Below are 23,958 nucleotides of genomic sequence, written 5' to 3' on the forward strand. Positions count from 1 at the left end.
GTGACATGATCTGGTGACTGCTCTCTGGAGAGCATGCAGAGAGAGGGCGATGCAGGAGTTAGGCAGAAATGTTAGGAGGCTGTCGCAATAGTCAAGGCAATGGAAAGTAGTTAGATTCTGGATATATTCTGAAGGAAAAACTAACAGGATTTGAAGATGTCAATATTGAGCAATCTATTATGCCTGATATTATTATTTGAAGATAAAAAAAAACCCAACAATTCATTGAGCTTCGCCAAACCTGTGCTTTTTCCCAAGAAGCATTCAACAAAGTGCACAGGTATCTAAAATCTAGCAGAGGAAAATTTAGGTAAAAACAAGGATCAGGCTATTTTACATTAACTTCTATTTACCTTTTCCTAATGAAAAGTTATCTTTTTATAGGTATCAGTAATGGATGCCAAGATCAGGTCATTACACAGTGTGTAATTTTTGACTAATTCAGAAAGTGTCCACCTGCCACAGCATGATTCAAGGGCAATTAAAAATTAACAGCGATTTCAACCAAAATAATAGTAAATATACAATATCGAATTCTATAAACTTACTACTAAAAAGCATACACTGTAGTTTTATTTTAAAGTGGTTACACACAGTTAATGTGCTTATCTGGTTTGCTAAATGATGCTTTAAATGACTGGCTTTTCAGTTCCTAAATTTTGCAGCCCCGATTATGTGCCACTTAAACAAATGAAAACAATCACAGAAATACCAGTGATGGACTTAACCATTAATTATCTCCTTAATTATTCCTTCTTTTCATCCTTTTATCATTCCGGTTAGATGCTGTGCTATGCAGCCTTGTCTGCTGATCGTATCTGAGGAGTGAGGTTGACTACCGGGTGGAGTGTTGATGTCTCTGAAGAGCATTATACTCAGCAGTGCTCAGAGAGTGATGCAGGGCCATACCCTGTAATGCTTTTATTCAACGCAGTAGGGCTAGGAGAGTAAAAGAATAAAGGCAGCATCCAAAATTGAAGTGCACTTTGTTTCTGATAATTTTTGGCTATTTAAAGAGCCTAAATGTATGGGAACACAGATTATATAATCTCATCTCCCTCTTACTCATTCTTGTCATAAGACTAAAGCAGACCTATGAGTAACAACTGGTTTTTCCATAGTGCCCACCATTTTAGCCAAAAAAAGGTGCTTCCTCCTGCCCTTTGCAGTAAACAAAACTGGAGATTTTGGTTTGGATTTAACCCAGGAATTGCAGCAGTACCGAGTGAGGGTGAGGGCATTGGGGTTGATTGCATTAAGCACCATGACAGCTAGAAGAGAATCTTAGCTTTCCTTGAGAACATGGTAATTTTCCATGTTGACAATTTTCTAGGAAGAAATAGGAATACCTTTTGAAGCATTAATTACTTATGGAGTGTCTGCTCTTCTCACCCCAGAATTATAAGTATGATTAAGTCATAGTCCAGCTCTCAAGGCACATGCAATTTAGAGGGCATGATAGACATGTAAATATACAATTACAATGCAGGGTTTTATGCACTGAAATAAAGGTAAGTGAAAGGGTGAACAGCAGCAATGAGAAGAAAGCCTATCCTGCTCTAACTCCAGAACCAGAAGGGGAAAAGGAAGGGAAGACTTTCCCCACTGGAGATGACCCTGGTGATCTGTGGTGATCATATCTATCTATCACTAGCAATTTTAGAAATGAAAAACACTTTTATAAAAAGAAGACTAACAATTTATGATCAGGAATACTTAGCTTCAACCTATTTGCATACCCTTTTAATAGGTTCTCTATAATGCAAAAATCTAGATATGTGTTAGTGTGTCTCCTATAAAATAGATTATAAAATAAAATAGTCATTCAAAATATCATAAAATATTATATGAGGGCTGGTGCATTTATACATAATCTAGTTAAATACTAAGGGCTATTTTTTCCTATAGATTTTTATAGGGAAAAAAATCTCCTAAGGTAATTAAAGTTGGAAAGAGACTTTTTTTTACCCTAACTCATAAAACTAAATGGATAACAGATTTTTAAAGCGTATACTCTATTACCTCAATTCTTCTTACGGTGAAAAGCCATCCCTACAACAATAAAAACAAATGTCAGAATTGTCTTCAACGGGCATCCTTTCTGGCAGTCTTCAAAACGGCCCTGAGGATTAAATGAGGTGCATGGACGGGCTGATTCTCTCTCACTGTTTAGCCCTTGATCTTTGAGGTCATAACACTGACATATTTATAAAGAACTGTGGGAAAGTCTGCGCCACCCCTGCTTGCTTGCTACCTGTTTTATGGGCAAGTGAACGACCTCAGTTTTTGCAAACTACTGGTTTGAGCATTAAAGTCACTCAAATGATACTGAATGATATTCTTACTCCCAGAATAGAAAGTTAATCCTGATCCATCAGTGGTGGGCTTTGTCCAGGGTCATTTTGCTGCTGACAAGTAGCTCAGTCTGCTGGATGTGATGTGTTATAAAAATGTGTGTGAGGTGGGGCGGGGGAGGGTACCCAGTGACCACCTCTTTGTTGCCATGACTCTGTAAACACAGAAGGCTTTGAACAGCATGGAAAGCAACTCATGGGGGCCTTTTATTTGGGGCCTACCTCGCACAAATTAAGGTTTTTGGTTTAATTTCCTCAGTTGCCACAGTTTGAAATAGCTGTACTTTAATTTTCTTTTTAAGGTGTAATCAAGATTTCCATCTGTCCTTTGTACAAACTGAAATTTCAATCATAACATATAAAAATGTTATAGTTGAGGGAATTCAATAGGGTTCACCAGAACAAAAACCAATGCATGTTGGAGACGTCTTCCAATCCTCTCTGTATCACTGGTGTGGGGGCTTTGACCTTAACCTTTTTCGCTGACTGACCTAAACATATTTTAAACATCTGATTGGTAGAATTACATTAACTGACACTCTTCCCTAGGTTCCCACTGGATCTGATTCAGAGACTGAGGAATAATAACAGGGCTTCCCTTTTCTCACTAAGTCACAAAGCAGGTTTCATTGTGGCAGGAAAATTGACCCCCTAGAGTTGCGGCTCTTGGCCCTCTAGATCTAATATATCTTTTATCATATTGAAGATTTTGTGATGCCCTCCCTGCTATTATAAAATAAAAATAAAATGGACCCATCTATGATTTCAAAATTTAATAGAATACCACCATTCTACTATAAAGGAGACTAAATAAAACATTGTTTATAATAAAACCATATGTTGATTTATTTAACAAGTATTTATTGAGTGTCTACTATGAACAAAAAAGGACACATGAACAAAAAGGGAAAGGCCTCTGGTTTCCTGGAGTTTACTTGCGGTGGCAAAGAAAGAAAAAGAGAATAAATATTGGGCATTAATAATAAGTAGATTACATTGTATATTAGAGAGTGATACATGATAATGCAAAACAGAAAAGCACAGAGCAGGAGAAGAGGTTTGAAGGGTGTGGAGAAGGGGCACGGTTTATAAATATAATTAGGGTGGTTGGAGTAGGACTCAATTAGAAGGTGAGGTCTGAGCAGAGAGCTGAAGGGAGTGAAGAAGTAGCCAGCTGGACATCTGGAGAAAAGTGTTCCAGGCAGGAGAGAGGGCCAGTCCCAAGCCTGGTTGCTCAGGGCCCCTGAGAGTGGGGCTCAGTGAACAACACGAGAAGAATAGAACATATCAAAGAAGTTATTGGGGAGCACCATCATGAAGTGCCCCGGCGGTCACCATAAGTTCTTTAGTGTTCACGGTGTAAAATGGCAGTCATGTGCAAGGCTTGTGTGAATAATATGTATTTCAGGATGTAATCGAGCCTTAGATAATCATGAAACAAAATTTAAACCTACATCAATGTCCACATTTAGTCACATAGGACATGTGACAGTTTTGACTATTTACTATTGTCTAATGATCCCTAAGACGTTAGCACACCCAGCTCCCTACCATCCCGTACCAGCAGGGCTCCCAGTCACTGTTGGAATTAAGTTTTCCTACAAATCTCCAAATGCCCAAGGGGCCAACACTGCCCTCCCCCAAATGAAAGCCATCACCCTTCAGCAACAGTTTTCAATCATTTTGGTCTTAGGAACTTTTAAAAGTCATTGAGAATCTTAAAAGGCTTTTGTTTACATAGATTACATCTACCAAAATTTACCATTTTAGAAATTAAAAGGGAGAACATGTAAAATTATTAATTATTCATTCAAAAATAACAATAATAAATTCATGACATGTTAACATCAGAGCGATCAAATATTACCTAGCTTTTGAAAAATTCCATTGTACACTCATGAGAGAAAGTGGAAAAAAGCAAATAACATCTTGGTATTATTATGAAAGTAGTTGTGATTTCACAGACCCTTGAAATGGCATTAGGGATCCCCAGAAGTTTTGGGTCCACACTTTGAGAACCATGACAAAGAGCAACGGAAATAAAGCTTCATGTAAATATGAGTTTATTTCCCCTGGGATCTGCAACTAGATGCAAAAGAATATTTATAGTATTGTGTGTAACCATTTACATTGTTGAGTCCTAGAACTGAATCATCTCAGTGTATTCTGCGAAGTTAAAATTTATGACAAAAGAATAGGAAATAAAATGAGACAGATAAGAAACTGGGAAAGAAGAAGAAGACTATGGGATCTATAAAACTGAAGAAAGGCTCTGAAAAATGATGCCTAAGCTTTTAAGAGTGTAGATAAATTGTGCTAAAAATATTTAACTACTTTATTTTCTATTAATATTTAATATAGAAACTATATGCAAGTGACTTGTTACAAGATAAGAACACAAAAGTTGTTTGGTCTAAAATGAGTATAAAAATATATTACAAGCTCCTTTCTCTTTAGAAGTTCTCACAGACATTTTAGGACCCACAGTAAATATATATTCAATTAGATGCTTCATAGAAAGTCATGAGTCTTCAGATAATCTTCCCCATAAGTAAATTAATTAGGTGAAGAGATCTTTGCAGTGGAATAAAATTCTTTAGACTTAAAAAAAATTACATACTGTATTAAGTGATTACATCTTTTTATATTTTTAGGTAATAAAACCGAAAATTGTCATATGTCAAGCCTTTGTCTTTACAATGATACCTTTGTCTTTTTATTTCTCTTCTACATAATATCTACTCGTTCAGGAGTCTGCTATTCATCTTGGCACCTACTGCAAGATCTCAGGTTCTGAGAGGTGAGAGAACAGCCAATTCTAGGGTTTGAATCTCTGCAATCATGGGGCCCTGCAGGCTCTGCTTCAACAGTTCCAGTGATGGGGAAGTCAACACCACCACAGGAATATGCTGATTTATTTTTTGGCAGTTAATAATTTTTGAGAAAGGTCTCTTTACATTATGCACAAAACTACGTCTCTGTGGCTTTTGTTTATTCAATGATGTGCCCACTGCGGTAACTTTTAAGTTTAAATAAATTAATGGATATACACCACATGCCACTTAGTATCTGATTGATATTCATTACCTGCCTTCGTCTACTAGGTAGTGTGGATGCCTTGCTGGGCATCTATTCTAACTATCTTCCAGCATCTCTTCCAGAACTAGAGAGGCCAAAAAGGCCAAAGTGACATTTCTAGACTTTCTTGCAGCTGGGGTTGCAGATGTAATTTAGGTTGTACCGATCAGATACACTAAGATTTGACATTCAAACTCAGTTAACTGAGCATGTGGAGTCTACTTTGCTGCTACAGGCTGCAAGCAGGAATCATGTAAAGAGTTGTCACAGTGTCTTCCCAGCATGCTAATGTAGACAAGTTACTTAGCCTCTCCACATCTCACTTTTCTAATTTGTGAAGTGAGGGCAACAGTACCTAATTAGGTTGTTGTGAGATTAGTAGTGATAATCCTTTCACCAAGTTTGGGTAGTGTCTGACATGTGATAAGGTTCAATAAATGTTAGTTGTTACTATAATTACTATTATTATTATTATTATTATTATCATTTTCCTCGAGCTATTCTCAATAGACTTGACTCTAACCACCAGGCATTCCAATCTGGAATATATTCTGGTTTGTCTGTTAAAAAGGATAGCTCCCAAAACTGAATCCATACCACAATCTGCCTGATGGGTCCAGAAGAGGGTGTCAATCTCAACATTTCCCTTTTATTCAATGTAACAGTAGTGATGCATATGTAATTCATTCTCATGGAGTTTAAACTCAATTCAAACTCTAAAATATTTTCTATAATTCCTACTGTTAAAGCAAGACATCACTGTTTTGTACTCAGGTAAGGCTTTGCTTTGTATTTTTTTAATTTCATTTTTTATTTAAGTATAGTTCATATACCATCTTATACTGGTTATAGTATATTAGTCTCAAGTGCATAATATAGTGATTCAACTTTTTTATACCTTAAAATGTCATCACACTACTAATTCTAGTAATCATCTGTCACCATATGAACTTAACACAATATTATGGACTATATTAATTTGTACTTTTTAATACTCATCGTGTTGAAACAAGCCTATTTATTTCAGTCTGAACTAAGCCTATATATAATTATATATGTAAATATACTATATGTAATATACATATATAAATTGGTCTCATATCAAATGAATTAACTATCCCTCTGAGGAAGTTTGATAAGGAAACAATTATATCCTCAAAGTCATTGGTAAATAGGTTGAATAGGTGAGATCAGGGACAGATCCTTGTATTCCACAGCTTGGCTTCCCCACTGACATCAACCCTTTAATATAATCACTCTTTGGGCTTGACTGTTTAGTCATTCCTGTATCTGACTGTATTATCATATAACCCAAGAATTCTTGCAGTGAGATTTTTTTCAGATATTCCCTGTTGGCAGCATTTTCCAAATCCAACTTTGTAGGACATGTATTGCTTATTTATATAACTGTATCATAGTGTAACAAAACATAAATTATTGTTTAATTTTGAACAATGAATTTGACATCTGAAAGCATTTTCTTCAAGCACGGAGTGCAATCTTGGAGCTAGCCCTCCAAACCAAATCAGCAATCCTCTGTGTCTTTACTCAAAGGATCATTTTGTAATCTTAGTTCCACAGAACTCAATTAATTATTTTATGGTATTTCTCCTTCCCTCACTTCCCAGTGATAGTAGGACCACCACTTTCTCAGCCCAACGTCTTTCACCTCCACAACATATCAAACCTAATTATTAATCTCTTTTGTCATCCTGCCTATTCTTCCAGGGCAGTATCTTCTAACCATGTGACTTGCATATGAATCACACATGATTTCAGCAATTCCCTATGAAACAGTACTTCATACTCAGGCCTCACCAGTCTTTGTGTTAAATTATCATTCTAATTCCTCTTTTTCACAAATATTTGATATCAACTGTTTGGTTTTAGAATACTTTTGCATTTCTATAATGAGAATATGATTCTTAAAAAATGCAATTACTAAAAGGAAGTAACTTTTATATCTATGTGGTGACATAAAAGAATGAAAGTCAATGATTTGCTTTTTTCCTTCTGATGCCTTTGTATAGTCTCATTCTTAAGGAAGAAATTTATATGGTATTCAGATATTTAACTTGTGTGTATATAATATTGTTTTCTAACTTAGGTATATTATAATGATAAAAGTGTCCAGTGCTGGATATTTTTGATGCATTATAAATTGCATGAAGTTTCTTCTCAAAGTATACTATGTGCTTAATAGTCTTCTTTACAAGTTTAATTATTAAAAAGTAAACGTGGATAAGATTAAGTTATATAATAAAGCATACTTTGCTTGAACAACTTCAATACACTTTGTGTAAGACTTAGTTTTTTTTATTTCAAGCAAAATAATTTTAACATTTTTAGATAGTAAAAGTTCAAAAATTAAGAATGACATCCACAAAAGGGGAATAACCCCTTTTAATTAGTAAATGATTTTACCCTTGATAATTTACAAATATGAATAACACTGTATTTTATATATTATAATACTTTCAATGAAACTATGTAGAGTTTAAATGATATAAATTCTCTCTTCTTCTAACAGAGATTTTAAATAATGATCATAAAATTCAAGGCTGCATTTATCAGGTATAATCAATGTTATTGAATGTGATAATGGCAATTCAAGTAACCAGCTATTAAAATTTCAAACGGCTACAATTCTACAAAAGAAGCAACACAGCTACTTCTTCCAGTAGACCTATTGTATTCTGAGGGCCACTCAAGCAATGATTGCAGGTGCAATCTGCTCAAGCAACCCATAAAAAGAAAATTTTTAAAGGACAGTATCATGTATATGTTATGTATATGTGGTTGGCATTTCCCCAACTGTATATAAAACTTTCAAAGAACAGATTCGCCTTTTGCTGCACAGCTATCTTTTCACGTTCTTTCTCTGAATACACCCATAATGTTCAGGGAAAATACCAAGAATAATAAATCCAAATCTCTGTATAAAATACACCTTCATGACACACACAAGCTGGAAATCACAGGAACCAATAAAAATGCAGGCAGCCTACTGATAATGAGGTCAGAAATACAAATAAATTTACTTTTAATGAAGACTGGAGGCACAGTAATCAAAGTGTTAAAATTCATTTCATGCATATCTCATTTGCTTCTTAGCTGATATTTACCACGCAATTCTGTGAGAAAGTAGAGGCCTAAGATGCTCCAGATAAATGGCTCAATTAATTGTACAGAGGTAGACCTCTTTGAGCTGCGCCAGAGCTGTGAGCTCTTTATTAAAAGCACTATTCTGTAGCCCATAACCTTGTTCCTTGACTCCTCTCTGGTTTCCAATTTAAACAAGTCCCCATGCGGCCTGCTCTAAAGGGCTTTGTCTCCCTGTCATTGTTAAGAGAGCTGAGGCATCCTGGAAGTGTGAAATCAGACCTCATGAGTTGAACGGTTCCCCAGGGAACGCTGGACTGCGCAGAAGGTCAAAGTCATGGGCCGGACCATCTAAAAGTGTCTGATCGCCGGTCTGTGACACAGCAAGTTGGGGAGGGGGGAGGGCTAGACTGAGAGGACTGAAATTGAACACATCTTAATTAAAGCCCACAGACAGCAAAACAAAATGTTTTCTAGGCAGCCTGTCAAATGGGGCTTAAATTTAGCTCTGCTAATGAATCTGAGCTGCTAACTGTTATTTCTTAAGATAATAAGACTCTCACAGGAAGCGGGAAAAAAAAAACTGTAGCATGTCTTTTTCTGCTGTTTTGCTACTTAAATATTTTCCAACAATGAAGACGGTTTTCCTAAAGAAAAAACATGGGGAAAGTCTATGCAAATAAAGGGGTAGTAAACGTCTCTCTTAATAACTAGTAGGTTTCCAGACTATGGGGCTGGTAAATCGAAGTCAAGTCTATATTTGGAGACTTGCTTTAGAAAAAAATATGCTCATTTAAATGGGACCATTTCAGTGACAGATTATGTTAATTGTAAAATTCTCTTTCTTCCTTTTCCTCTCCCTCTCGCTCTATTGTTTCCTGAACGAGATGGTGCATTAATTTGAGATCTCAATTCACTCGGGGTGCAGAAGTTTTATATTAGTGTACCTTTTAACACAGTGAAAAGGTAGGGCATCTTTTGAAAGGGTTTCACAGTGCTCCCATATCACTGTTTCTGAAACAGAGTGGCTGGTATCCCTGGGGAGGCTGTGACCTCTTCTTCAGGAGCTCAGAAAACAACCCAGGGGAAAACGAAGGGGGAGGGGCTGGGGAGAGAATTCTTTTCTCTAACTTCTCTTAGAACTTGAAAGAACCAATCGGCCAGGTCTAAATACTCTGCGAAGAAAGCCTCACTCGCTGCAGACTTTAAATGTTCTGTTGAAAGCAGAAATTAGGATCCGTCCAAGGAAAAGAATAATTAGAAGCCAGGAAAGGCACATTCCAACATGAATGGTTTCCCACCACCAAAAAATAAATAAGCTTTTCCCCTCACCGGTCTTTGTCTTCTCACCACCTCCCCAATTTCAAGGAGTACGTGGTTTAGCGGTGGACAGAACCCTCCCCAGTGCACACAGGGCCGGACAGACTCTAGGTTTTGCTTTGATGGCATAGAGAGACTTTGACCTTTTCACTGGCTAGTTGAAAGGTAAGTAAGTTGTACTGCACAGTATTTTTCAGTTAACCAAACTTTTTCCCTCATGAAGAACTTAGCTGACCAACTTTGAAAACCAAAGTGCCACTTTCTCAGGCTGTGAAAGGCAGCCCACAATTTGACTGAAATTTCAATCCACTCTTATGCCTTGCTCAATGCATGTGTATGTGTGGGAGTTGTAAATTGAGGCCTTAACCACCAGGCTTAATCTCTTTTAAATCTGTATTAACCTTAATGATTTGAAGTGCACTGTCCAACACTGGGCTATTGAGACCGAAGAAAAAACTACCCTCAACTATCAACAGTTTATTAGAGGCTTAACTGAAGTGACCTACTGTAGTAGTGTTCAGCTGAACAAGGCTATAGGCTTTTTGTGGAAAGGGAAAGAATTGAGGGTTTCATTAAAAAGTAATTTGTGCTTTATACTTACTCATTCAAAGAGTCTCAATTGCTCTTTATTCACACAGAGTTAATACAGTATCACAATGTTTCTCAATGAATGTGTTGTAACAAAAGAAAAATTTTACATTTTGAAAGGAAAAAGTTCTTCGAAAGTGTGGTAAGATAGATGGCTACTTAAAAGATTACAGAATCTCTTTTTCCTATGCTCATGTTAAATGATGAAATACTGTAATTTAAAATTATTTTCTTAAATTATGGAAGTTTAACTTTATGTTTGAATCATTAAAAATATTTTTAAAATAGAGCAAAGTTGGTCTTGTCAGACTTGTCCAGAAAAAAAATGTTCCAAAGCCAGCTGAGCATCTTACAGTAATAGCTTCATTTATATCAGGTCATAAAATATTCTTCACTTAACACAGACAGTTATCAGTGATTTAAAATCTCCCCTCTCCATCCACAATGCCCCTAAATGGATGCTAATTTGAGGATTTGAAGACAGCACCATTGACTCAATTCCCTTTTTTTCTAAACTGTTGCTGAATATCTTGCAGAGCCTGACTACGATTATCCACTGATATATACAACACATTTTTAAAGTACTTCTTTTAATAAATAAGAGATGAAATATACAAAAAGCTTATTTGTGCCCCAAATTTAATGATAAGGACCAGGAAGGACCAGTACATATATAAATATCTATCCTCTTCAAAAGTAAAGATAGTTGTTTAATGGCAGTGTATTCAGATATTTCTGACTTAAATATATGCTCCTCAGTTTCTGCCACCAACACAAATGTCATAAAGACCACAAAAGGTCGAAGAGTGAGCAAGGTCAAAGACTGAATTATCCCCTTGCCCCTTAATAGTTCAACGTCTCTCTTGTACAATTCAGAGCACATTAGATTATAAGGCCAGTGTGGAATGAGGAATCATTACATTTATATCCCCAAAATTGAAGGGAAAAAATGAAGAATCTGTTATTTAGTATTCCCCAAATTAAAGTTTATTTTATCAGATCAAAATTATGCCTCATTGAATCCCTAGGAAGAAGACTATTGTTATTCACATTAATTCACACATTAGGACATTACAATCATTGGAAAGAAATACATCTATTTTTGTCAGCTTTGAAAGAACACATACTTTAACTTCCATAGTGGCATAGAGGCCAACGGGGTTAACATTGTTTGCATATTCATTAAGTTTTGAAAGTAATGACAGCTTCTCTCCAAGAGAAACAAACTATATAATTGCATTCAACGTGTGTAATGGGCAGGCATCTAAGCTTGTAAAGTAAATAGCACTTGAATTTTTCTATAAGAAATTATTGTGCCTGTTATAAATGTTCAGCTATAGTTCTGAGCACTTAGGTGCCCCCTGAGATACTGATCAGTTTAGGCTTTTTTTCCTATTTCAGATATTTTCAGCAAAACACTGGGTACCCCATCCCCTACAGAAAATCCTGAAGAAAAGCGAAGGTGTCTCCCAAGAGACAATGTCACTGCCATGAAATCCTTAATCTACCTGCTGCTGGGAATCATAGGCTAGGCATAACCTCTGCAATAGAAAAACAATACTGTGTTTCTATTACGTCTTCAAGTTCATGTCCAAAGTGAAAAAAAGAGAAGTTAGTCAATCATTTATTGTTGACTTTTGATTCTAATAAATACAGCATAATAATAAAAAAGAAATCACTGTCCATATTAATTTGATTAGAACCCCATAAGAAATAAAAAAGAAAATGAATGAAGTTAACATTCACTGCTTGTTTAGTACATTGAAACAAATCAGCATGTATCCAGGACTGCAAACTACCTTCTCTCCAGTTATTTTCAAGAATGCCTATTTTGAAAGAATAGTTGATAGCTGCTATCTTCTTGCTTACAAATGAGTTGATAATTACTTCTTTAGAGAAACTGTAAACTCTCAACATTTTTATTTTTATCACACAATATATAGTCATGCAATAATATGCAAACATGAAACTTTTTAAAGTATTGCTATTTTGGAGCAGTAATCTGCTATTTTAGTTTTAAGGCATGTGATCTTTTAATTTGGCTTTGATTTGAGGAATTAAAGAAGGGTACCAGTGACCATGTAATGGATTTGCAAGCCCTTAGAGCAGTGATTTTCAAATGGTGTGGCACAAGAATTTTTAAAACATGCAACATCTGACTATTTAGTCAGGGGCACTGACCTCTTCTTCCTTAGATTGTCAAATTAAAAAAAATGACAACAAGCCAACACGACAATAACCATCTGGTATGAATGAATCAAAATTACACCTATTTTTTTTGTCAGATCGGCAAGAAAATACACATTTTTGGTGTGCTGCAGAATTTTATGATTAGTTCATGTGTGCCTTAAGATGAAAAAGGTTGAAAATTGCTGCCTTAGATGGGAGGAAAAGTACATTTCTCCCCTTCACATAAGCCAGCTACCTTTGTAGACTCAACTTGCTGAACATACAATGGTAAGTGTGTTTTCACAAATAGTAAGTGGGTACTTCATTTCAGAAACAATGAAATTTGCACAAAAACTGGTCAAGTCAGTCCTATGTATTATACATTTTGAGATGGACAATTTAAGAATTGGTATAAACAACCCCAAATCCTATAAAATTAAACAATAAGTGAAAGGTCACATAGTTGTAAATTCAAACCAATGACTTAATTCTAGAAATTGATGAAATAATTACCATTAGTTGGTTAATATGTTATAGAAACAGCAATACTGAAATCAGAAAATTTAAGAGACAAGACTCATTTTGGCATTTTTACAGGCCTGTTTCTTGGTTTAAAATATTTAGAACAATGTGGGTGCTTAGTGTAGATCCAAAATTATCTCTGGAATATCCTAAGAAATTTGGATAACTAACAAATTGGATGAGCAACCCAAATTCTAAGAGTTCATACCAAGTAACTCAGTATTATGTATGTTTGAATTATAAATGTTGAAGCGATGATGTCATCTTACGTAAGCTGATACTCTCTGAGAGAAGATGCAGCGTTACTCCAAAATGACAGAATCAGAAGAAAAACCCCTACTATGTGTACTAAACTTTGGAGGAAGCAACAATTCAAAAGTTATTTTATTTTTTTATTGTTAATTTTTTATTATATTACCCTTCTTTTAAAAAGCAGTGACAATATAAAAATTGGTGGTTGGCAAATCTTTGTAAGATCGACTCTGACACTTTATGTTACATACTTTGATAATCCAATAAGGTCAAATGAAGAGTTCCATCATTAAATGCTACAGCCCTGGCATGCTGCTTGATATCTACACCCAAACCTATATCTATATCATCTATGTCTATATGTATATCTATATCTATATCTATATCTACACAATAAGGTAATAGCGTAATTTCTTACCTGTGACATCAGCAGCCATTAATCCTTCTGCTCTGATTACTTTCACCTGAAGAAATCCCACATCTTTCAGGTTGTGAAATACCCTCAGGGGACTCTGAAAGACCCCAACATCAGTATTAGAAAAAGAAGGACCTAAATGATCTCAGAGTGTTCTAAGAAAACACTAAGTTTTATGGTTGATTTCAGGATGCTGCTTACGTGATTCAAAGGACATTTGTATTTCTTCAAAGTGTACATTATGCTTCTACCATCATGAATGTATACACAATACGCATTTATGTAGGTAATTGTTGCTATGTAAGTATATTTTTTGAAAGAATTAAAAAAAACACACAGCAGTTTTTCCCCATAAATAATTATCAGCAGATGATGAACAGTAAATTATAAAATAGGATATGTCTGCTTTTTTCCCCCTTCAATCTCCTTTACCAAAGTATTCCAAGAAAGCTTTCTTCTATGGCTATGATGGTTTGGAGACTCATGCTTCTTAATATCGAATCTTAAGTTGTGGCTTATGCAGTATTTCAGACTTTGGGAGTAAGAAAGTCAACGTTAAAACAATTAATTATTTTTTCTACTATTTTCTTCATGATGAGCATTGGAAATGGCATGTGCTGGATGAAGGTTAATTTATTGAAAGACTATTTTCTATATGTAATTTAAAAGGTATTTCATAAACCTTTTAGGTGGAAGACACAATCTTCAGAAAAATCAGATTGTTCACTAAAAATAAACTCAAAAGTCAAGAGTAATTTTTATTAAATTTGTAATTTATTTACCATTTCAGTATGTGCAGAAGTAAAAGAGAAATTGTAATAGAAGAGTCAGAGCCAAATGATGAAACCTATTTAACTTCATAAATTAATAATGGTAGTGTTTAATAGTGTAGTACTAGAAGGGATTAAAAGAGGGCTACTAATACAGTAATTCAAAACTGTAATTAATGAACACAAATAGTGAGAGAGTAAAATGAACCTACAGAACTTTATATGCATTTGTTTTTTTACAAATTGTACCATTTCTGTTCAGCATTTCTACTCAGTAAATCAAAAGAATTTCTTACCATAATCTTTAAAATGTTTCTGACCAGGGAGTATAACGCACTTTTGTCTAATAAAGTTAGCTATTAAAATGTTACTAAAGGACATTTGCTTCCTTGTATTAAGCAGGTGAGAATAAATACTAAGAAGCAAAAGCTTACTGTGATATTAACTTCATCAGTCCCGTATGACTAGTCATTGTTTATGCTAAAGCTATGACCTTGGTACACTGAGAGAGGGAAATGCAGATATGTGTGTACTCTCATAACCTAACTTAAAAAAATGTTTAGCACAAGGATTAGCTCTTAATCTTTTATTGTTTTTAAATAGTTGTTTATCTCCCAGAACTGTTTAAGTTGCCCCGATAATAGGGTTAAATAAAAAGGTACTTCTCTCTCCTCTTAAATTCCTGTAAACTAAAGGTTTAACAGTGGGAACTTTAAGCAGCAGTATTAGAATTCAGAGGTTTGTAGGCATGTGGTCTCTGCCTAATGTAGTAATGATCAAGTTTGGGAAGCTTCCTACCTCAGAGCTTACTGAGTGTTACAAACCAAGTAAGGCTATCCTAACGATGGAGAAGAGTTTTCTGAAAAGGTTCCTGTCCTTTAATTTTCAGAAGCAATTTAAACCAAGTTCCATTGTAACTAAAACAAATATCATCAGGCTCATGTCTGAGAATCATTTCATACTGCTAACCTCACTGCACAGGCATATGTAGCTTCCGGTGCTTCAGCTCTGATGCTCTGCTTCCCATTTGGAGGGGTAATTACTGTTTGAAGCTTTCATTTCCTTCAATCAGCTGACACTCAGTAATTTATTGTGAACTTCAACTGTTTAGGCCAGTGACATATTGATTATGATAAGAATTCCAAAAAAGCTAAAGACTTTTATATATGTGTTTCTATAGCACATATATATTGCAAATATATATATTTATGGCAAATACAAATATATAAATATACATATATGTGATATATATCAGTTAAAAATAAAACTTTATAAATTGTATGGTGTATATATCAATGTATAAATAAATATATATATTTATATATATATATCAGTTAAAAAATAAAACTTTAGGCAATGCTTCATCAAGAGGCATTCCTGCCTTGTTATTTATGGTTATTTTAGAAGGCTTCCCAAACCTGGATGGCTTCTGAAGCCAGAAATTTCCATAGCAGAGGAATCTATGATTTGCTGTGAATCCTTTCAGCCCTCAATAGATGGGAAAAGATTGAAATGCTCTGGAGAGGAGTCCTCTTTATTTTTTTAATGAAAGGCTGTATAATATATTTTCTCTATGGCTGCAGCAGCTGTCAGGGAGAGCATCTCAGTTCAGCTCTATTACGGGAGAGGCAATACCCCATCCTACGGCATCGAGATGCTCTGAGGGGCCAGAGCTGATTGACAGCTTGTCACCGTGACGTCTTATTCCATCTCTGTTATGGAGAAAATTAATGTCACACCACCAGCCTTATGACTCGCTGTCATCTTAGAACTGCTCACCTTTTATCAATGCTCTAAATAACATTTCAAGCCCATCGTCTCACGGTGGACAATCCGGTCAAGGGACATTAAATCAGATGACTGTGAAATGTCATAATAAAAATGGAATGCTAACAACTTCTTCTCTAAACTAGCTCCTCTGGTTTTTAAACTGTGACAAGGGGGAGCAAGGGTTCAGCATACCCGTTCTGAAAAGGTCATACAATCGCTCTTGGTCTACTACCCATTACTACCCGCCCCCTATTGACCTTCCTTGCTTGCTTCCCCCCCCAAAAAAAGAAGAAGAAAAAAAAGAAAAATGGAATTAGCCATCTTCTCAGAATGTGGTGATCAAATAATGGCTCACACAGTAATGTCTGTTTAATTTGTGGAGCTTCAGCGCTTTGCAATGAACCACTGAATGACAGCAATGGAAAGCCTTTTCAGGGCTCTTTCATGTGAGAGCAGGGAAATTAATCAACTTTCCCCACCACAACCATATTCTTAAGTTTAACCTAAATTAAAAAAAAATACACATGTTCTCACATGAAAACATATAAAAAATTTTCCAAATAACCTGCCTAATATGTTTTGCTAAAACAGGTGATATTTCAGACATGATGTAACTAACATTCATTCATTTCATAATCTATATAATAAAGGAAACATACTGAAACCTAAAACATAGGCCTTTGTCCTTGTATTGCTATAACTAATTATAACACACGTGCCATTGCATACAGTAGCTTCTTGGCAAGTACATCTGTAGAGGGAGATGCAGGCCTATGCTTCAAATTCAGGACTAAAAACAAGTATATTTAAATGTGGTTCACTTTTTAATATAATGAAAGCAGAACATAATCTGAGAATTAGTTGGAATAGCCACATAATGTTTTATATTTTATTGAAATAATAACTGACATTTGAAAGAAAGCATGGAAACAAATACTCAAATTCTGAATGGAAATGGCTGATTCAAAGAAGCCCATCCAGCAAAAAAAAAAAAAATCAATAGTAGTTGGATTATTTCCAATTCCCTAGCCTGCAGTACCATTCTAATATATGGGATTAATTCATGAAATACAGTATTATAATATCTAGGATAATTTTTATATTAATAGATACACTAATTAATTCCTTTAAACTGTTTTAATTCATGAAGCTCACTTCTGGCAACAGGAGATCACGTTTTGGTAGGTATCAAAATGTGAAATAATTTTCATAATTGCAATTATATATTAGACGACGCCACACAATACTTTAGGCTCTTAGCTAGTTTAAAAATGTATACTATTTTGCCTTGCTAAGTCACCTCCATTAAACTGTTTATGATAACACTATTGGTGGATGAGTTGTACAAGCATTAGCAGACAGCTGATTCAGGGGAGATAGCCAGAGTAAATTTGCTGAAGCGCACATCCTGCTAATCTGTTTGAAGAATATTGTAGAGCATTAGTACCAGCACTTCATGTTATCTGCACAGCCTGATAAGGTACATCTTTATTAAATTCAGTTATTGAAAGGATGTCAGTCAGCAAATAGGAATATTTTAAAAACTAGAAAAAAATTAAGCGGTTCTTTGTTAGTCAGAGCTTGGTTTCATAGCTGAGAGTCTAGAGGAGCCTTCTAAACACCTGGCAGCATCGTACAATACCAGCTTTGTGATTTTAAGTGGAAAAGCTTTTTCCCAGTTTCGTGGGTACTGAGGTTTTCACTTTTCTGAGCCTCCACTGAGAGAGAATGGTGGAGTAAGAGCTCCCCTCTCTGTTGCTTCAAGAAAACTACATGGTGGGAAAAGTATAGTGTGAGGATGCTGGGAAATAGGTAGATTTGGTTGTGAATGTTTTGGTTTGGTAAAAATTGAGAAGGGCACTTACGTTAGAGACTCCACTATTCTACCCTATCTCTCTACAATTGATCAAAAGGTGAAGAGGCTTCCTTTTAATTATAATTCACATTCAACTAAAAAAAAAACAAAGAAAAGAAATAAAGTGAGGTGTTTCTAAACAGTTGAAAATAAAAAATGATTTCTGGAATACCCTATGGTTACCAGGCTGCTATATAATGTAAGTGCCATTAACTCCATTTCAAACTTGGAAAGACAAAGAAATATGAATTGCAATTACAAAGAGTCAATGAATTAATTTTAAAGTAATACTGTGTAAACTTAACTTTCCTTTATGGGAAGTTTCCCTGCATAATTGTGCTGTATGATAAAATCACTGAGGAGAATCTCAGAATCTAAAACGTGCTCTGGAGGGGGCTCTAGAAAAGACCTGGTGTACAGACACCAGTGGGGAATGAAAGGGAGGCTGCGGAGACATGTTTGGCATCTGCATTCGCCCCGTCTTCTGCAGTGATCTGTTAGACAGCTTTTCAAATGTACCTCTGTCACTTCAGGTAAATTATTTACAACCTCATCTAGGCACATATGACCCCGAGAGGGGACAGCTACATACGTACATATCTCTTTAGTATTTCCTCCCGTTCTTTCTGGTCCTCCAGGGAGTTGACAGAGAGGTCAGAGATACTGACTGTGGCCGAAGCTGTCAGGGTGACCAGCAGCACCAGGTGTCCCTCACCCTCTTCCAGCTGCAATTCCAACTTGTGCGTCTGTTCCCTACTGAGGACCGACAGGTCGACCTGGCACCTAGAAACAAATGTTTTGAATTAGCAAGTGGCTTTCTTCCCCCGACATCAAACAGGGGAGGTGCAGGCCTCGCAGGGCTCTGTGGGAAGTAAATCAATAGAAATACTATTTGGACCACTAGAAGAATATTCTTTCATGTTAGCTGACTTTCTTCACAAAATTCTGCCCCTGATTATTTTAGTACCTAATTGCTGATTTCCTGTAAGAAACAAACAAACAAAAAAGTGCTTATCTGATTCAGTTACTACCCACTGTCACCATATTCCTGTGTCTGCAGGGACCTCTTCAGTCCCTGAATGGCCTAGGTCACTGGGGCTTTCTTTACAGAAAGAACCTCCTGGGAGCCACCCAGAGGGGCAAACTCCCCAGAGCCTGAATTTGTGGGTCACTTTAAACCAATGTGTTTTCCCCCTCTCATTTAGAAATGTTATATATAAAGCAGTGATGACAGTATGCCCTTTGGTGATGCCATAAGTTTTACATTTCTAAAACCATGCCAATCTATTCACAGAACACTCATAAATCTAAATAAAAAACCAAACAAGTCCTCTGAAAACATTATAGCTCAAGTGTTATGTACCAGAGTTGTCCTGAGAGGTTTCATAATGTGGCAGCCCAAGGACAACAGCCACTCTCTCAGAGCTGAACACCTTGTAAGCTTTGTTCATAAAAATGTCTGTTGATTTGGAAGAGAAAGATATTATGGTGACCACAGGGCCGATAAAGGGAGAGAAAGGGGGCACATATGAATAAAAGGCATTTAAAACAGGAAATAGCCAATTGAAACAAAAAATGTGGTAACACATAAACAGGGTGGTCAGCTATCAAGGACAGATTACATTGTTGCTTCTTCTTATTCTTCACCCTATTTATTGTTTATTGTTTTGCTTTTAAATTAAATGCATATAAATAGGGCCTCCAAGCTTACAGTTGTGCTCAAACACCTCTTTAAGCATGAGTGATTTTAAGAACTGAATCAATGTCTGACATTTACCTTTTATTTTTGCCTATCAAAAATGACATCAGAGATGGCCAGGACTAGAAACAATTGTGAGGAAGAGGAATATAGATGCAACAAACAAACAAACAAAAAGTCCTGGTCAGTGACAGAAAAATGTGTGTGCTAAATGCTAACTATTGAGAAAGAAGGAAATTAAATTCTGTGGCAAGTCTGAAAAATATCTCCTTAAAGTTAGAATGTATATCAAATGACTTCATTGTTTCTGCAAACACAACATCCATTCCAAAACACTCTCATGCTGTCTCTTAAATTCTAAAGGATGAAATGATATATAAAATGTGGCCTTATCTAATATTCTAATTTAAACTGAAATTAAGTTATTGTCAATCACACGTGGAAGAAATCGAGGGCAAAATACATACAATGGTGAAAAACAACCCATCAGTATTCTCTAATAAAAATAAAAAGATCAATATAATTTTGTGCAGCATCTGCACAGTGCCCAGCCTGTAGTTTATGGAATATGAATGAATCTTTGGACTAGATTAGGGATCTGACACTAGAGCATCGAACAGAGATTACAATTCAGATAGTATTTTTGGTTGGATAACGTTGGGACCAAGAAGAGTCTTTCACTCACTTTGATCACACATTTTCCAGTCCAGTCCTTGTCTTATTCTTTGGTGTGACACCACATCCTCTTAAAACACTGAAATACATTGAAGCCATCCAGAGGATTTTCTTCTATGCCAGTTACCACTTTGCATCAGTCGTAGAGATGCTGGGCTACTTCTCATTCATATTAGAGTTTTTGCATTAAATGCTTTAGGTTAGGGAAGATGTTCTAAACATAATCTGGTCCAGGTATCGTAAATTGGCAACTTTCAGATCAAATCTGTGCCATGGATTTGATTTTCCTTGTAGTGTAAAAGTCTTGAAGTTAAATAATTTTAAAGACAGAGTAAATGTCTTCTGACTTAGTATCCCCAATACTGTCTATTATTTATAGCTGGCCTGCTTCACTTAATTCAGTGCCTGGTTCCAATAGGCATTAGGATTTGTGATCCCTGAAATCTCCTTCATTTACCGATGAGGAAACTGAGGGCCAGAGAAGTTACATGACTTAATGGAAATATAGTTAATTATTAGCAGAGCCAGGATCTGAACTTAGGACTCTAGAATCCAAGATCTAGGCTTTTTTTTCTTGACCAGTCTGTCTTGAAGTAATTGTGCTTCCCAGGAGGAAGTGTGTGCTGTTTGCAGTGATACTTAAACTGGGTAGATCTGGATTCATATTAAATAGAAAAAAATTATCTCAGTTTTGAAATATGGAATCATGTCATTTTTATGCTTTTAATAAATGTAAACTAGGGAGGACGGCTGTCAGTTATCATTCTTATAAGATAATAAACTAAGAAAAATTTAAAAATTGAATTTTAAAAACTCTGAAACTAATAACATTTAAATTAATCTATACATTTATAGGGGGATTATGCTTTTCTGCTACAACTAAATCTCTAATATCAGTGTATTCATGAAAATAATCTCAGCTCCTGTCCTATATTTAATGTTTCAAAATTTTTGACTTCTATCATTCTAATATAGAAAATGTCTATTTATACAAATATATTGGATGAGAGAGAATTAATGGCTTCAAAGTTCTAGTTGAGGTTATACATATCTCCTATTCATCTAAAAAAATCTGCTCAGGAGTAATCCTCTGATGCTGCTGTAAATGAAGTTCTCCATATTGCCGGTCCATGTGTGGCTAAGTAGGTGCACCTGCTGAGCAATCAGCTCTGTCTCTGAAACACAGGAAAGAGTGGCCAGCCCAGTAACATATCACCTTGCATTGCTTCCTGGTCTTCCCCGCCTCATGTTTTCTCTTTCACTCTCAGTGCCTGGGACTGTACCTCCCAATAAAGCATCAGCACTTAGGCATTGGCCCAAGCTCAATTTCCTAAGGAACTTGGGCGAAAGCAGAAGCCATTGATAAAATTCAATCCCCTTAGTTATAGATGTCTAGAACACAAACCTGACTGTGTCCCTCCCCTGGCTTCCCACCACCTATGAAATATCCTTAGCAAGGTAACAGTGCCCTCCACAACCTACCATCAGCTTGTGTGTCACTTGCTTACTCACTACTTAAGTCATTCTAGACCACCACTTGTAATTCTTTCACCATCCATGCTAGGGCTCAACTGTTCCTTTGTCTTTGGACAAGGCAACCTCTCTGCCTATCTTCCCTTAGCTACTTTTTATTAATTCTCATTGAGATAGACTGCAGTTGTCTTTCAGTGTCAGTACCCTGAGACACCTCAAGGGCAGGCATCTGGCATAGCACCTGGACTACAGTTGGTGCTCTGTAAGTTTTAAAATACGTATGGACAAAGAGGTAAAGTTTCAGAGGCCAAAATTTACCCAAGGTGATAGCGCCAGAGCAGAACTAACATATAAGGCTCTCTCACTCTATCACTTCTATATTGTCATCCTAGGAAGCAGTTTGATTTCTTTCCAACACTCCTTTCATTCATTCATTCATTCATTCAATAGTTATTAAATATCTTATGTGTCTCTGTTATATTTGGGGGATCCGGCTCCCTGTCAGCCTTCTAGTTTCTCACATTTTATTTTCAGAATGACCACAGAGTCTGTGTGTTGTAGTTTTATTATAACATAGGCTTTATTAGTTTGATATTGGAAAATTACAAAACTTACTATCTGTACGAAGCCCAACTTATCAATCAGTCAGTAGAAGAGCCAAAACAAGCTCAAAACTGAAGACTCCAGGGCTACTGTAATCTGTATACATAAAAGGGGAAATCGAGGCTTAGAGAGATTAAGAGATGGTAAGAACTCAAACCACATTTCCTGAGTTCCATATCAAAGCTTAAAATTCATTGCACTTCTAAAATACTGCATGCATTTATTTAGCCACATGAAAGGACTATGTCACATTTACTTGGTGATATTTTCCACTAAGAGTTCAAGGAGAGACATTTCAGTGTTTCTATCACCTTTTTCCTCTCTGCCTTTTTATCTGCCATGCCTGAACCAGTGACCTATAACATTCCTATGAGGTGAAACAGTTTTGTGTGTAGCATCCTGGATACTAACTACATGTGTGAGTCCACTGGGGTACAGAAAGTAAATATTAGGACTCTTTGGATTTTTAAATAATTAAAAAAATTTATTTTATTTATTTATTTTATTATTATTTTTAAAAAAAGATCACTTTCAGGGACTTCCAGTCATGATGGAGGCATAGGTATACACACTTCGCCTTCTTACACGACTACAGAAAAAATTACTAGATTACAGAACAAATATCACCCAGAACTGTCAGAAAATTGAGCTGTATGGAAGTTCAACAACCACGGATTTAAAGAAGCCACATTCATTCAGACAGGTAGGAGGGGCGGAGATGAGGAGAGAGGTGGAGAGATGTGAGGAGCTGTGGAGCCACGGAGTGGTGCGGAGTCAAAGCAGCTCCACCTAATACACAGAAACAAACACAGGGAGGCTGCCAAATTGAGGGGACAAAGAACTATGGCCCAAATGAAAAACCAGAACAAAACTCCAGAAAAAGAGTTAAATGAAACTGAGATAGCCAACCTATCAGATGCTGAGTTCAAAACAACGGTGATCAGGATGCTCGAAGAACTCATTGAGTATTGCAACAAAATAAAAATGACCCAGGCAGAAATGAAGGTTACAGTAAGTGAAATAAAGAAAAACCTACAGGGAACCGACAGTGGAAGGGATGAAGCTGAGGTTCAAATCAACGATTTGGAACATAAGGAAGAAAAAAAATCGTTCAGTCAGAACAGCAAGAAGAAAAAAGAATTAAAAAAAAATGAGGATAGACTAAGAAGCCTCTGGGACATCTCTAAACATACCAACATCTGAATCAGAAGAATGCCAGAAGGAGAAGAGGAACAGCAAGAAATTGAGAACTTATGAAAAAATAACGAAAGAAAACTTCCCTAATTTGGTGAAGGAAATAGACATACAAGTCC

At 36.0% G+C, this 23,958-nt stretch overlaps 1 protein-coding gene across 3 annotated transcripts in view; it reads right to left on the minus strand.

The window, feature by feature from the left end:
• Positions 1-23,958, minus strand: part of MCTP1 (multiple C2 and transmembrane domain containing 1) — a 457,836-nt gene that overhangs the window by 159,687 nt on the left and 274,191 nt on the right. For all 3 annotated transcript variants that reach the window (XM_054578606.1, XM_054578607.1, XM_054578605.1), the window contains 2 exons: positions 18,792-18,978; positions 13,804-13,897 (listed from right to left, as the gene is read on the minus strand). In XM_054578606.1, the coding sequence (XP_054434581.1) occupies positions 13,804-13,897; positions 18,792-18,978 (281 nt within the window). The remainder of the gene's footprint in view (positions 1-13,803; positions 13,898-18,791; positions 18,979-23,958) is intronic.

Source organism: Pteronotus mesoamericanus, unplaced genomic scaffold (assembly GCF_021234165.1).
Source record: "Pteronotus mesoamericanus isolate MK-2021 breed Mesoamerican mustached bat unplaced genomic scaffold, CSHL_Meso_final contig_50, whole genome shotgun sequence".
NCBI lineage: Eukaryota > Metazoa > Chordata > Mammalia > Chiroptera > Mormoopidae > Pteronotus > Pteronotus mesoamericanus.